The sequence below is a fragment of the Eleutherodactylus coqui genome, chromosome 3, assembly GCF_035609145.1.
Source record: "Eleutherodactylus coqui strain aEleCoq1 chromosome 3, aEleCoq1.hap1, whole genome shotgun sequence".
In the NCBI taxonomy this organism is placed as follows: domain Eukaryota; kingdom Metazoa; phylum Chordata; class Amphibia; order Anura; family Eleutherodactylidae; genus Eleutherodactylus; species Eleutherodactylus coqui.
The window spans coordinates 15,342,668-15,357,867 of record NC_089839.1 but is presented as its reverse complement, the minus strand read 5'-3'; the positions used below and the strand labels follow the sequence as shown (position 1 = coordinate 15,357,867).

The following is a 15,200-nucleotide window of genomic DNA, read 5'->3' as shown; positions in this document are numbered from 1 at the left end:
AGATACCTCCGACCCCTGTGTAGTGGCTGATGCTGGTAATTGCAGGTGCAGCTGTCATTAAGGTTATTGGGAGGTGTACCTGCAATGTCCAGCTACACAGGGGTCGGAGTGATCTGCTTCCGTTCCACATACGGTGTTGTGGTGCTGACATTGCATTGAAAAGCCCTTGAAGAAGAGGTGCACACGATTTAAGACATTTGGAGCATCTGTTGGCTTCCTGTCTGTATACCCCAAAAAGCAAATCTACCCCAGCTGTGAGCCAATTTCTGGCATAAATTATGGTACCTCAGTTGGTACGTGGGAGGTCCCACCCCTCCTGCTGACCTCCCATCACTTTTTTCATCACTTTTGAAAAAAGTGGCAAGGGAAGCGAAAAACAGCAAAAAGTCACTGATTTTTTTCTTTTAGCGAATCTGCCATATGACAACATTTATGACTGTGTTACACTAAAAAACTAATATATTCGGGTCAGTAAATTTCCTCCAAAGTCACTTTGGGTCTAAAATAGACAAACTATTCACTATATTTACCATACCAATTCATTTCTATTCCTCTACTGCAAACTTAAAAGTGACCCTCCAGTATATGGATAGTTTTCTCCGGGGACCCGAGAGGAGGAGTTACATTATCTGCCTTTCATCTTCTGTACTGTTGTCCCTCAGATCTGCTGGCCCCGAACACCCTTTACTATCTTGTAAGATAGCAATTGCAATCTTCTGACTACTGAATGCACACTGTGTATCAGCAGTCCAAGAGTCTTCACACTGCTCTATGACTGGCCAGCGTGGATCACATGGAAAGTATTGGCCAATCAGAGAGCAGATGTAGTCTAACACACTACCAATCCACAGCTTGTATTAGCTAGTCAGAAGATTGTTGCCATCTTGGAACACCAAAAATGGGGCCTGGGAATTGGAGGCTATGAGGGATATTCCTACGGAGAACTGATAGCAGGTAATATAACTCACCCCTCGGGTCCCTGGACTGAATTTTGTCCCGGGACCAGAGAATCATTTCTAAGGTCGCTTGTGAGACACTGGCATTTTAAGCAAGATGCTAATAGAGCAATGAGTAGTGAGTTCTAAGAGCTCCCACAATACAACGAGAGCTTGGCGATTGTATACCGTTCCTGGCATCCAGCTGAAAAGGACATTTGGGAGGAGCATAGTGAGCTATCAGCAGTTCACACCCTCATCTGTAGTGTTTTCAACAATACTGACTGATATCAGCTATTATCAGGAATATCCTCGCAATGCTCCTCTTAAATGTCCTTTCCAGCAGAATACCAGGAACTTATATTGAGCGAACCGAAACAGTCGAACCTTGTTCCAGGTAGATCGCTGCTAAAATGTCATTTTGCATGAAATCGAACCCAATAAAATTCCTCCTCTTCTTCCATAATAAATGTGGCTCAGTGGATAGCACCATTGGCTTGCAGTGATAAGGTCCTAGCCTCCTAAGTTCAAATCTGACTAGAGATGAGCGAGTATACTTGCTAAGGCACATTACTCGAGCGAGTAGTGCCATAGCCGAGTATCTCCCCACTCGTCTTTAAAGATCCGGGGAGCGGCGGGGGAGAGCGGGGAGGAACAGAGGGGAGATCTCCCTCACCCCCCCCCCCCCCCCGCTCCCCGCCGCAACTCACCTGTCATCCGCGCCGGCCCCTGAATCTTTAGAGCCGAGCGGGGAGATACTCGGCTAAGGCACTACTCGCTCGAGTAATGTGCCTTAGCAAGTATACTCGCTCATCTCTAAATCTGACCAAGGACAACATCTGCATGGTCAGATTTAAATCTAGGACCCCAGCACTCCAACAGTGCTGATCACTGTGCTTCTTCCTCTACCTCCAGAGAAGGAGAATAGGGAGAAACACAAAATACAAACTCCATCCAGAGGTCAGATTTGAACTTAGCACTGTAGCTTTGCAGTGCTGGAGTCCTAACCACTGAGCCACCTATGCTTCTTCTGCATTCATCCTCCTAAGGGTGACTGACTACCCACTACAGTTTTTTTTTCACTGCGAAATTCGCGTCGTTTATTTTCTGCAGGGGTCTATGGGACTTGTAATGTTAAAATTGCGATCACGCAAAATCGCAATTTACCGCAAAATCAGGATTTTGCGTGATTGCAATTTTAACATTACAAGTCCCATAGACCCCTGCAGAAAAAAAACAGCGAATTTTGCAGTGAAAAAAAACTGTAGTGGGTAGTCAGTCACCCTTAGGAGGGAGAAGGAGAATAAGGAGGAGGAATTTTATAGTTCCTAGAAAGTGTTATACCCCAGTTCCAGGTGTTGACATAGTATCGGTTTTCTTTGAACTTATTCAGACCAAACCAAATGTTTTACCAAACTTTGGGTAAACTGAATATTTCAAAAATTCGCTCAACACTACCAGGCACCATCTTCCCCTAGATCCGGTCCTGGAGCTGTTTAATAAACCTTTTATCAATCCTATAGTTCCATCTGGATGCATTTGGAAGATCCAGAGGGAACCTCTAGACAGAGCCTGAAACAGTATATGAATGGAACCTTAGGGATTCCTACTCTATCGAATTAAGTTCCCCCCCCCCTCTGACGATTTGTTTTTTACAATACTAATATCCCAAGCAGATCACTTATGGGGAAAAGTAATTGCAATAAAATTACCGGAGCTGCCGGGGTTGCTGACACTAATTTGGAGTCTGACTAGAGGCTACTTGAAATTTCAGATGGGCAATTCAATAATCTATTTTTCATTCTGCGCTTATTTTCCAGAATCTCCAAATATTAATAGGAAGATGTGCAGTAAAATGTCTGGAATAATTAATTATTGGACTGATTAGAACTGGTTCTGAATTGTAGAGGAATATAATCTCGCCGGCCTCAGCGAGCAGGAAATTAGTAATTCGATAAGCAGATCTGTGACGAATGGTAGAGGCGGCCTTATAATGAGCAGTTCTCTTAGGAGGAATAGCAATTATTTCCTAAATTCTCAACAACAGAATATGAAGAACTTGCCCCATTTTTCAGGGTATGCGGCTTCCTTCAGACAAAGCCTTTTTTACTGACTGATGCCTGCATAGCATTTTACTGTTTTTGTGAATTTTTTTAGTCACATGTACATTTTTCATAAAGAATCCTACAGGAAAATGCCTTAAAAAATACCAGATAAAGAGCATGTTGTGATTTTACAGATATGTCATGGACCCAAAGAGTGCAGCAAAAGTGAGAAAAGTTTTTTACTATTTATATTATTTTGATCTATAGCAAAGATCTGGATAGAAGTGTTTTTGTCGGAAAAAAGCCACAGTGTAAAAACAGAAAAAAAAGGCATTTTTGTAAAAATGCCCGTGTGGCAGATTTACTTAGATTGGCACTTTATATTCTCTGTATTTTGAACATAAGCCTCTTAATACAGTGAATGCATTTTGGACCCTCTGTGCATGAAAAAACAAGAAATCAATGCCAGCTATGAGCTGGGGTAGTTTTCTAGTTCAATTTATGTCACTTTTTGGCATAAGTCATAGTTAAATCTCACAAACTGGTTAAGTCACATACACTTTTTAACCCATTAAAGACCAGGCACTGTAAATTTACCGCACCTGGTCCTGGGCTTAAAGCACCGCCGTATGTAAAATTAAGGTGGTGCTTTAAGCCTCTTGCTCTGCAATTGATCAGAGGCAGGAACGGTTAGTGACAGCTGATAACCGAGAGAAGGCAGGAGGGGTATTTAACCCTTCCTGCCTTTTGCTTCCCCGAGTACACAGTGCTCAATAAGAACTAGAAAGTGAAAGTAATTTTCACTACGGGAGCCGGGGGGGGGGGGGGTGTCACATGATCGCCGGAGTTCCCTGCTACAGAAGAGCTGGAGGGTCATACTAGACCCTGGCCAGCTCTGCCAGTGACTAACGTCACTGCAGGGGTTGCTCTCCCCTGTATCTGGGGCTCGTATGGATACTCTAGCTACAGTGGGTAAGTGTCAAATAATACAAAAAAAAAAAAAGAATGTTCCCCAGAGGTCTTATATGACGTCATTGGGGACATAGATAACAAAAAACACAATTACATAAATAAGTAAAACAAGATTGCAGAATAAAGCAACAATACATACATAAGAAACAAAATGACCCAAAACCGACGCCAACCGAAACCGGCGCTATAAGCGCCCTGTAATCCCAAACCCTACACATTATATATCAAAACATCCGAAACAAAATGAGGAATCCATTCCCATACTTTATTTTAGTGTAAAAATACTAATTAAAAAAATAAGTAAAAATGTTTTTTTTAAAAATCTTTTTTTTTAGCTTTCTACCCCCAATAAAACTGAAAAACGGGGAAAAAAAGTCAGTGAAATACATATTTAAAAAAAACGCCCTATATGTCACGGGAAAAAAAAAACACAGCAAAAATAATTTTGATAGCTAAAAGAAAAAAAATAGGGTAGTAAAACCGCCACATTGGTAAAATCCCTAAAAAGTGTCTGGTCCTTAAGGTACAAAACAGCCTGGTCCATAAGGGGTTAAAAATGACGCGCGCATCAATAAAATTTAAAAGTTCCCTTTTTGTGTAAAATACACTTGTGCCAAAATTTGTAACTTTGTAAACCATTTTTGCTTTGATAAATTTTCCCCCAAAAACTGAGAAAATATATATTTATAAATATGAGGAAAGGGAAGGAAAAAAAACGGAAAAACAGCAGATTACGCAACATTTCTGGGTGCAGTAAATCTAATACATTTATGGTTTCTTTACAGGGTTATCTGGCCTAAAACTCACTTTTAAGTCCCCTATTAGGGCATTCTGATTTAGTAGACTGAATATCTCATTCGTGACGGCCAGCAGTTAGAGTGGAGAGTTGCTTTTAAAAAGTGTCTCTTGCCCTGGAAGACCTGGCAGGTCTACGCTTTACAAAGATTGATTTCAATGGATACAATGTAATACTTCATTTCACCTGTGGTGGTGCTGCAGTAGAACCAGACTGTTACTTCCAGGTTCGCCAGCTTAACCCTTTCCAATCCAATTTTGGATTCAAGGATTCCTAAGAGGCTTCTTTTTTTGCTTTTATACAACGGTGCCATCTAGAAGCTAAAGCCAGTGTGTGTGCGCCAGAAAAGCTCCGACAACGGAGTGGCTGGCAATAGATGGTAAGAATACCCTGTCGGACGACTTCTGACATTGGAGCTGTACAAGCTTTAATCAGAATGTAGGAAGACTGTGAAAAGTGATGTGTGGAAAACAACACGACCAATAATCAACTAGGCGCAACCTGGCCTCGGGTGCACGATCCTGTGGAGGATGTGGACCCAAGGTTCCACAAGGCAAGTCCACAAATGAAGAAGAGATGGATCAGCACTCCAGGGTTGTCTTTATAGTACGAACATCTTTATTCCTCAATGTAAGATAAAAACTGCGACGTTTCGATCCGTCCATACTTGAAAAAGATCCCGAACGGGTCGAAGCGTCGCAGAATGTAGGAAGACATCAGACTGTGGATTGGAAAGGGTTGAGGCCTTGCCCGATTTAGAAGGCCTATTCATTTAGGGAATCCTAATAAAGTTAATAGGAGCTGACTCTTTGGAGAGTATCGATAAATTCAGAATATTTACCCTAAGTTCCAGAAGGTTTCCCAAGGTGAAATTCTTATCTTTGGTTATCATTCGGCCGATAGTGAAGTGTATGATGTCCCAATGCCTGGCCTGAAGACAGGGATTTCGCAAAGCCACCACGATAGGTAAACTTTGCTTAAAATCTGTAATGGACCGTTTCAAACCCGTGACAAGGTCATTGGGTGGCAATCCTAAATTAATGGCAAAAATGCAACAGTAGTCAAGATGGGAATTCAGAATATTCTTTTTTCAAACCACCATGTATTGTCCTTTACCTTTCTCAAGCATAAACAATGTATGGCTGAATCTATTCACATCTCGCTGAATCAAGTCCACATTGAGGTTCTCAAATGAGGTTTGCCTCCACTCTGTGGACAATCTGCCCCATTCCTCTTTGGCCTCCCAGAGAAGCTTTCTCAAGCTCAAGTCACATTCGATCTCCGAGAGCTCAGCGTTGAGTGTCTGGGTGTTGATGGAGTTTCCGACACTTTTCTGTAACATGAGGGCATCTAATAACCTAGGCTTCATTTGAGTTATGGAACTTCCAAACCGTTCTTGGTAGCTGGAGTAACATTGAGCTCTGTTGGTGAGGACCTCAAACTCTTCTAAAAGGTTGACAATGACTTCATTGACTTCTGGTGGAAATGTGTCGGCCTCAAGAAGAATTGGGTTCTTTACCTAGTAATACATAATTAGCCGGATGTAGCTTTGTTACAAGCATGATAACCGTCAACCAGTGCAATATTGGCTCCTCTTACTTTCAATAATAGTCAATTGTCAAGTATTCGGTCTCTACCACTCAGTGTCACTCAAACAGCTATTAAAATTGGGCAGTGGAGACCACTCGTTTGATAACTAACTAGTATTGGGCTCCAAAAGTAATGGCAGCCATTCTGGATGAATGGGGAAGGGGTTCAAAGAAAACAAATAGGGACGAGGTAAGAAGGATATATATATATATTCAGCTGCTCGGAGGATGTAAAAGTTCCACTTTAAAGAAGTTGATAGATAAACAATATTCCCTTTAAAAGGGTATTCCCATCTCTCTGTTTTTATTACACGATAGGGAATAACTTGCCGATCGGTGGAGGTTTGACAGCTTGTACCCCCACAAATCCTGAGAAGTCTCAACATTTTGGCAGAGATGGTTGTGCATGCACACCATTGTGCTATTTACCTGAAGGGGACTACCAGAGATAGCAGAGCTATCTCTTGCAGTCCCATTGAAGTGATTGGTACAAACGCAGACTGCTGAGCACTTGAATCCTGCTGTCTACGGAAGTTCCCTTTAGGCCTCCTTCCCACGAGCGTGACGGGCTCCGCAGCGTAATATTACGCAGTGAAGCCCGTCACGGCGCCCCCCAGAGCCCCTATACTTACCTGCGGGACATAGCGTGAAATCGCTTCCCCGCCCACCGCCGCGCGTCACCGCTCGTCACCGCCCACCGCCGCGCGTCACCAGCCGTGTCACGTGCACGGCCGGCCGTGTCACGTGACGCGGCCGGACCGCGTCATTTGGCGTCATATGACGCTCGGCGGTGGGCGGGAAAGCGTTTTTTCACGCTATCTCCCGCTGGTTACAGCGGGAGATAGCGTGAATGGACGGCTTCCATTGACTGCAATGGAAGCCGTCAGTGCGTACAGCCCGTCCTCACCCGCAGAAAATAGAGCATGCTGCGGGTGAGGACGGGAGAAATCGCGGTGCGTAATTCCGCGGTGGAATTACGCATCGTGAGCATTGAGCTATTAGGTTCAATAGAACCTAATAGCTGCGTGCAACGCAGCGGATTTTCGCCGCGAATTACGCGGCGGAAATCCGTTCGTGGGAAGGAGGCCTTAAACTGAATGATGCAGTGGCATGCATGCATGACCACCACTTTTGCAATTTTCTGACCCATCGGGGGTGATTTCTCTGGATCGGTCAGCCCCCCACAAATCGGTAAGTTATCACCTATCCGGTAGATAGATAAAAATTTGCTGAGGTAGGAATACACCTTTAAAGGAGATGTCCCGCGCCGAAACGGGGTTTTTTTTTTTTAAACCCCCCCCCCGTTCGGCGCGAGACAACCCCGATGCAGGGGTTAAAAAACCCACCCGCACAGCGCTTACCTGAATCCCGGCGGTCCGGTGTCTTCATACTCACCTGCTGAAGATGGCCGCCGGGATCCTCTGTCTTCATGGACCGCAGGGCTTCTGTGCGGTCCATTGCCGATTCCAGCCTCCTGATTGGCTGGAATCGGCACGTGACGGGGCGGAGCTACACGGAGCTACACGGAGCCCCATAGAGAAGAGGAGAAGACCCGGACTGCGCAAGCGCGGCTAATTTGGCCATCGGAGGGCGAAAATTAGTCGGCACCATGGAGACGAGGACGCTAGCAACGGAGCAGGTAAGTATAAAACTTTTTATAACTTCTGTATGGCTCATAATTAATGCACAATGTACATTACAAAGTGCATTATTATGGCCATACAGAAGTGTATAGACCCACTTGCTGCCGCGGGACAACCCCTTTAAGGATTATGAAGACCACTGGATTTCAAGAAATAACTCTTCTGCTATGGCAAAACTACAGTTCCAAGAATGTTGACTGCTAGGAGTTAAGTTTTGCACCAGGTAGAGAGCCAATGGTTAGAGACCACGGCTTTAGAAAGAACTCTAGCTATAGGCCCCACTTCCTTAAACCTGATAACTTTGGTAGTAACTTCTTGCGGTTTGTTGGGCCTAGACTTGCTAAACTTCATTATCCTACTTACACTCTGCAGCTGTAATCTGCTTAAGAGGAAGATTCAGATTTCCGAAAAGAACTCCCATGCAAAAGCAGTGCCACGCTGAGCGGTGAAAGACACAGAAACGCGAGAGTAAGTGGAAAAACCTACTTTGATCTTGAACTCCATTAAGTGAAAGTGCAGGTTTGAGATGTACTTGTCCAAATCCCCGCTGAATTTAACAATGTCTTCATCCTTTTTAGCTTCGCAAAACAGAACCGCTGATTTTAGCTGCTGGAAGCTGGGAATAAGACTTTGATAGAGTGCGGTTTCTTCTGAAGGAATACTTATGCCGTAGTCTTTAGCGACGGAGTAGAGCTGGATGACTACGTTGTATTGTCGCTCCAGGGATGGCAGCTCGGAAGAGACTTGTCCGAGAAAAGTTAGGTGCTCCACAAACTCTTCCATCTGGGTCAGCTCCGCATTCAGAAGTTTTAGAGATTTATGTATGACCTACAAGAAAATAGAAGTGTCAAACAGGATGACATTCAACATCTTAAAAGGTGTTTTCCAGAGGGTCACTTGTACACTGTGTCACCAATAGTAATAGTGACCCCAGTAATAATAGTGACTCTCATAGTGGCCTCAATAGTAATAGTGACCCTATAGTGACCCCTGTAATAATAGTGATCCCCATATTTGCTGCAGTAGCAATAGTGTCCCCATAGTGGCCATAGTAGTAATAGTGACCCCCATAGTGGCCACAGTAGTAATACTGCCCCCCATAATAATAATGACCCCTATAGTGGTACAAGTAATAATAGGGTCTCCCTGAGGGCCCTCAGTAGTAATAGTGCCCACCATAGTGGCCTCAGTAGTAGTAGTGACTCCCAAAGCGGCCGCAATAGTAATAGTGACCCCCCTATTAGCCTCTGGCCAGGCACATTCATCCAGTCCAGTGGCAGACGCTGATAAGCCTGTGACTGCTGACCTCACCGCTTGCGCTGCGTAGAGGGTGATGCACGCAGACAACGGAGGAGAGAAGTCAGCGTCCACAGACTCAGCATTGCTGCCACCGGACCGGAGCTGCAGGCTGGGTGAGTGGAAGGCCTTAAGGGTTCTGCAGCACGGCAGGCGGGCCACATAAAATGAAGTGGCGTGCCTGATTCGGCCCACGGGTCTTGTGCTTGACATGCGTGACCTAGGGAATGTTACTAGATCCAGTAAGCTGCCTTCCCATAATTCCAGTTCAGGCTCAAAGTGTCAGATTGGAGGTGCAACGTCCACATGCCGAAACCATAAGGCCCAGTGCTGCCTCTTCCAGTAGTGATATTAAGTGCACCCCGTACAACCACCCAGGTCAGCTTTCAGGCAAATCCTTAGTGTAGACTGCAATATTTGATTGGTGGGGGTCCAATCTCCTGCTGAGCATGGCGTCCCCTTTACACAGGCACAGTGTCAGCAATATGGCTGTGCCTCTGTTAGGACTGGTAGGGGCAGATGGACAGGGGACCCCTACGCCAGCCCTCTCCCATGTCCCTACCTACTTGACCCCCTGGGCTAAGCCCCAGGGCGACAACTGGGCGACTGTCCGTGCGCTGCACTAGTGACGGGGACCCCATAGGAGGAGGGACAGGGATACAGGCAGGTGAGCACCGCATAACTGACTGAAAGCAAACAAGGAGCAAACTAGAGAGTAGTCGTGAACAAACTGGGTCAAACCAAAAGTGTGGAGTACAGGAGGGCAAAACAGAAGCAGAGTCAAATACAAGGCCGAAGTCAAAACACATATCAGTCAGGTCAGAAGATGCGGGTGTAGGCAAATAAACAAACCAAACACTGGCACCAGTGCCTGGGCCAGCCAGACCTTTATACAGAACTCCCCGCCCAGAGGGCAGGGCAAAGTCACATGAAACCTGGAAGGGATCATAAAGCCGCCCGACAGTGGCGCACACCAGTCCAAGCGCCGCGAGACTGACCAGCGGACAGACGAGCCCACGCACAATATGCCGCCGTGACCAACCACCAGAGTGGGGGCACCCCAGACAGAACTGCCAGACCAGACTCCTGCAGCACCTGGACGAGCACCCTGCACCAACCGGACCCTGGCGCCCCCATATCTAACAGCCGCATTTCCCATTCCTTGTGTTACAAGTCAATAAGAAAAATGCCAAATGTATGCGTTTATTTTGTTGTCTCTTGCGGTCGATTTCCATTTCCATACGGGGCGGGTTTGCTACAATTTTAAATCATGAATCTGTAAAAAAAAATACATAAAAGCAAAAGTAGGCATAGCACAGTGCTAATACAAAGTTTCATGTAGGTTCCATAAGTGTGCCTGAGGGCTCATTCACGCGGGTGTATTGTCACCAAGTATTCAGCATGCGTATTTCCCGTGCGTAACACGCAGCGAATGGGGGCAATGAAAGTCTATGGACTTTCATTCTTCCATTCACATGGAACTGCGAGGGGACACTGTGTTTAAAACATAGGGGAAATAAATCGCAGTGTGCTCTTTTCCTCCACGTTTTATACGCAGTCCTTAAATAGCTGCGTATTGCCCGTTAATACACAGCCCCACTTTGCACAGAGTGGGGAATTTAGAAAAAAAAGTCACACTGCGCATGTCCGTGACGTCAGAATCCCGGGCATGCGCACTGTCATCGTAGCCCATACGCGATCTCTAATGGCAGAGCATAGGGGCAGCGATGTGTACAGCGCTGCGAGACTCGCAGCGCTGCACTCATACCCCGATGTGAGTTAAGGCCTCATGTCCACGGGGAAAATCGGGCCCGCTACGGATTCTACATGTAGAATCTGCAGCGGGTCCCTCCTGCCCCGCGGACATGAGCGCTGAAAATAAGAATTTATAAGAATTTACCTATCCGTAGCGGGCGGAGAAGCTCTGCTCTTCCTCACGGCCGGATCTTCTTTTTCGGCCGGCGGATGAATTCCTCACACCGGCGGCACGTCGCCGGCACGTTGTTGACGTGCCGCGCGCATGCGCCGGGCACATCCGCCGAGCCGAAGCAAGGGAGATGCGGCCGTGAGGAAGAGAAGACCTTCCCGGCCCGCTGCGGGTGAGTAAATTCTTTTCAATTCCTATTTTAGGTCTCCCGCGGATCCGGACGACTTCCATAGGCTTCAATAGAAGCCCGCGGGAGCCGTCCCCGCGGGAGACCCGCACGAAAATGGAGCATGGTCCAGATTTTTTCATACTCCATTTTTTTTTTAATCACTTTTATTGACGATCCGCGGGTATTTATCTACCCGCAGGTGGTCAATGCATCCCTATGGGGTGCGGATCCGCGCGCGGGAGAAGAGTTAAAATCCGCTGCGGATTTTAATTCTTATTTTCCCCGTGGACATGAGGCCTAAAGGTCAGTCATATGGACTGACTTCTGTCAAGCACATGAGCCCTAAATTTAGCTGATGCCACCACAAAAAACAACAGGTACTTAATGTACTCTATTTCGGTACAATCTACTTTGCCAGTAGAACTTTTTTTCTATCCCGTTCAGATCCTCCGGGGATTAATAAAAACGTTAGTAATAGGAATCTGAAAAAGTATTTTGCCTAATGTATTATTAAGATGTTATCTAACCGTCTATCTGTGATTCAGATGTGAGAAGTATAAAAAGATAATGTGCCAGGAGTTATAAGACTAGGCGGAAAAAAGAATTCACACAGAGAATCGAGAAGACTGCAGAAAACATTAAACATGTGGTCACGGGCGTCCGTCAGCAGCCAATAATGATGGAACAAGCACTGAAGGGACTCCCAGGCATGCCGGCAATCACAGGCAAACTTTGAAAAGTTAATTCACCTTCAACCCACGGCTCTCCATATCACTCTAAGCAACAATGGGGAAGAATTGGGTCAAAGAAAACAGGAATCTCCGCTCCTAACCACCCGTTAGGAAAAACTGGGTCAAACAGACTGAATTTCAACTTCCAACCAACAATGGGGAAGAGCTGGGTCAAGCAAAGAGTTAATCTCAGCTTCTAACAAAGAGGAAGAACAATATCAAATAATACATGAATCAAGACTTCCAATCCAGACCTTGGTCAAACAATATGTGAATCTTGGCTTCCAACCCATAATGGAGAAGAGTGAATCTCAGCTTCTAACCAACAATGGGGAAGAACTAAGTTAAACAAAGAATGAATCTTGGCTTCTAACGGAAATAAACTATATCAAACAAAGAGTGAATTTTGACTTCCAACCAACAATGGGGAAGAATTGGGTCAAACAAAGAGTGAATCTGAGCTTTTAACCAACAAAGGGGAAGATTTGGGTCAAACACAAAGACTGAATCTAGGCTTCTAACCAACAATGAAGAAGACCTGGATCAATCAAAGACTGCATCTTGGCTCCCTGCCTCTACATACACAGCTAAACCTGAGCCTGCACACCCCACCATGTCTCTGACCAGAAGCAAGAACTTATTCACCTATTCTCAAATCCCTGAGGAACTCAGTAATGATGACGGTCAGCACTCCAATGGAAGTCGTAATAATCTCAAGAAGTACCGCACTTCTACACAGACTTAAACTACTTCTATAAATCATAAATCGTCTTACAGCTGATGCAGGCAATCAGAGCACCAATGAGCTCGAAGAAAGGATAACCTACACCACTAAAGTTCTAAATTCTCATTATGACAAACTATACAAACTTTGATTTGATATAGACACTCCACATCTGAGGCCTGTCGTTGCCCATCAAAAACATAATACTGCCTCGTATGTACAAGAATATAACTACTATAATACTGCCCCCTATGTACAAGACTATAACTACTATAATACTGCCTCCTATGTACAAGAATATAACTACTATAATACTGCCTCCTATGTACTAGAATATAACTAATATAATACTGCCTCCTATGTACAAGAATATAACTACTATAATACTGCCCCCTATGTACAAGAATATAACTACTATAATACTGCCCCCTATGTACAAGAATATAACTACTATAATACTGCCCCCTATGTACAAGAATATAACTACTATAATACTGCCCCCTATGTACAAGAATATAACTACTATAATACTGCCCCCTATGTACAAGAATATAACTACTATAATACTGTCCCCTATGTACAAGAATATAACTACTATAATACTGTCCCCTATGTACAAGAATATAACTACTATAATACTGCCCCCTATGTACAAGAATATAACTACTATAATACTGCCCCCTATGTACAAGAATATAACTACTATAATACTGCTCCTATGTACAAGAATATAACTACTATAATACTGCTCCTATGTACAAGAATATAACTACTATAATACTGCCCCCTATGTACAAGAATATAACTACTATAATACTGTCCCCTATGTACAAGAATATAACTACTATAATACTGCTCCTATGTGCAAGAATATAACTACTATAATACTGCCTCCTATGTACAAGAATATAACTGCTATAATACTGCCCCCTATGTACAAGAATATAACTACTATAATACTGCCCCCTATGTACAAGAATACAACTACTATAATACTGTCCCTATGTACAAGAATATAACTACTATAATACTGCCTCCTATGTGTAGGAATATAACTACTATAATACTGTCCCCTGTGTACAAGAATATAACTACTATAATACTGCCCCCTGTGTACAAGAATATAACTGCTATAATACTGCCCCTATCTACAAAAGTATAACTACTATAATACTGCCCCCTATGTACAAGAGTATAACTGCTATAATACTACCCCTATGTACAAGAGTATAACTACTATAATACTGCCTCCTATGTACAAGAATATAACTACTATAATACTGTCCCCTATGTACTAGAATATAACTACTATAATACTGCCCCCTATGTACAAGAATATAACTACTATAATACTGCTCCTATGTACAAGAATATAACTACTATAATACTGCCCCCTATGTACAAGAATAGAACTACTATAATACTGCCTCCTATGTGCAAGAATATAACTACTATAATACTGTCCCCTGTGTACAAGAATATAACTACTATAATACTGCCCCCTGTGTACAAGAATATAACTGCTATAATACTGCCTCCTATGTACAAGAATATAACTACTATAATACTGCCTCCTATGTACAAGAATATAACTACTATAATACTGCTCCCTATGTACAAGAATATAACTACTATAATACTGCCCCCTATGTACAAGAATATAACTACTATAATACTGCCTCCTATGTACAAGAACTACTATAATACTGCTCCCTATGTACAAGAATATAACTACTATAATACTGCCCCCTATGTACAAGAATATAACTACTATAATACTGCCCCCTATGTACAAGAATATAACTACTATAATACTGCCCCCTATGTACAAGAATATAACTACTATAATACTGCTCCTATGTACAAGAATATAACTACTATAATACTGCTCCTATGTACAAGAATATAACTACTATAATACTGCCCCCTATGTACAAGAATATAACTACTATAATACTGTCCCCTATGTACAAGAATATAACTACTATAATACTGCTCCTATGTGCAAGAATATAACTACTATAATACTGCCTCCTATGTACAAGAATATAACTGCTATAATACTGCCCCCTATGTACAAGAATATAACTACTATAATACTGCCCCCTATGTACAAGAATACAACTACTATAATACTGTCCCTATGTACAAGAATATAACTACTATAATACTGCCTCCTATGTGTAGGAATATAACTACTATAATACTGTCCCCTGTGTACAAGAATATAACTACTATAATACTGCCCCCTGTGTACAAGAATATAACTGCTATAATACTGCCCCTATCTACAAAAGTATAACTACTATAATACTGCCCCCTATGTACAAGAGTATAACTGCTATAATACTACCCCTATGTACAAGAGTATAA

The 15,200-nt window shown here is 43.6% G+C and overlaps 1 protein-coding gene across 3 annotated transcripts in view; it reads right to left on the bottom strand.

The window, feature by feature from the left end:
- DNAH14 (dynein axonemal heavy chain 14) overlaps positions 1–15,200 on the bottom strand; it is a 225,456-nt gene that overhangs the window by 124,017 nt on the left and 86,239 nt on the right. For all 3 annotated transcript variants that reach the window (XM_066595168.1, XM_066595169.1, XM_066595170.1), the window contains exons 18-20: positions 8,467–8,808; positions 5,865–6,267; positions 5,590–5,780 (exon numbers count right to left, since the gene is read on the bottom strand). In XM_066595168.1, the coding sequence (XP_066451265.1) occupies positions 5,590–5,780; positions 5,865–6,267; positions 8,467–8,808 (936 nt within the window). The remainder of the gene's footprint in view (positions 1–5,589; positions 5,781–5,864; positions 6,268–8,466; positions 8,809–15,200) is intronic.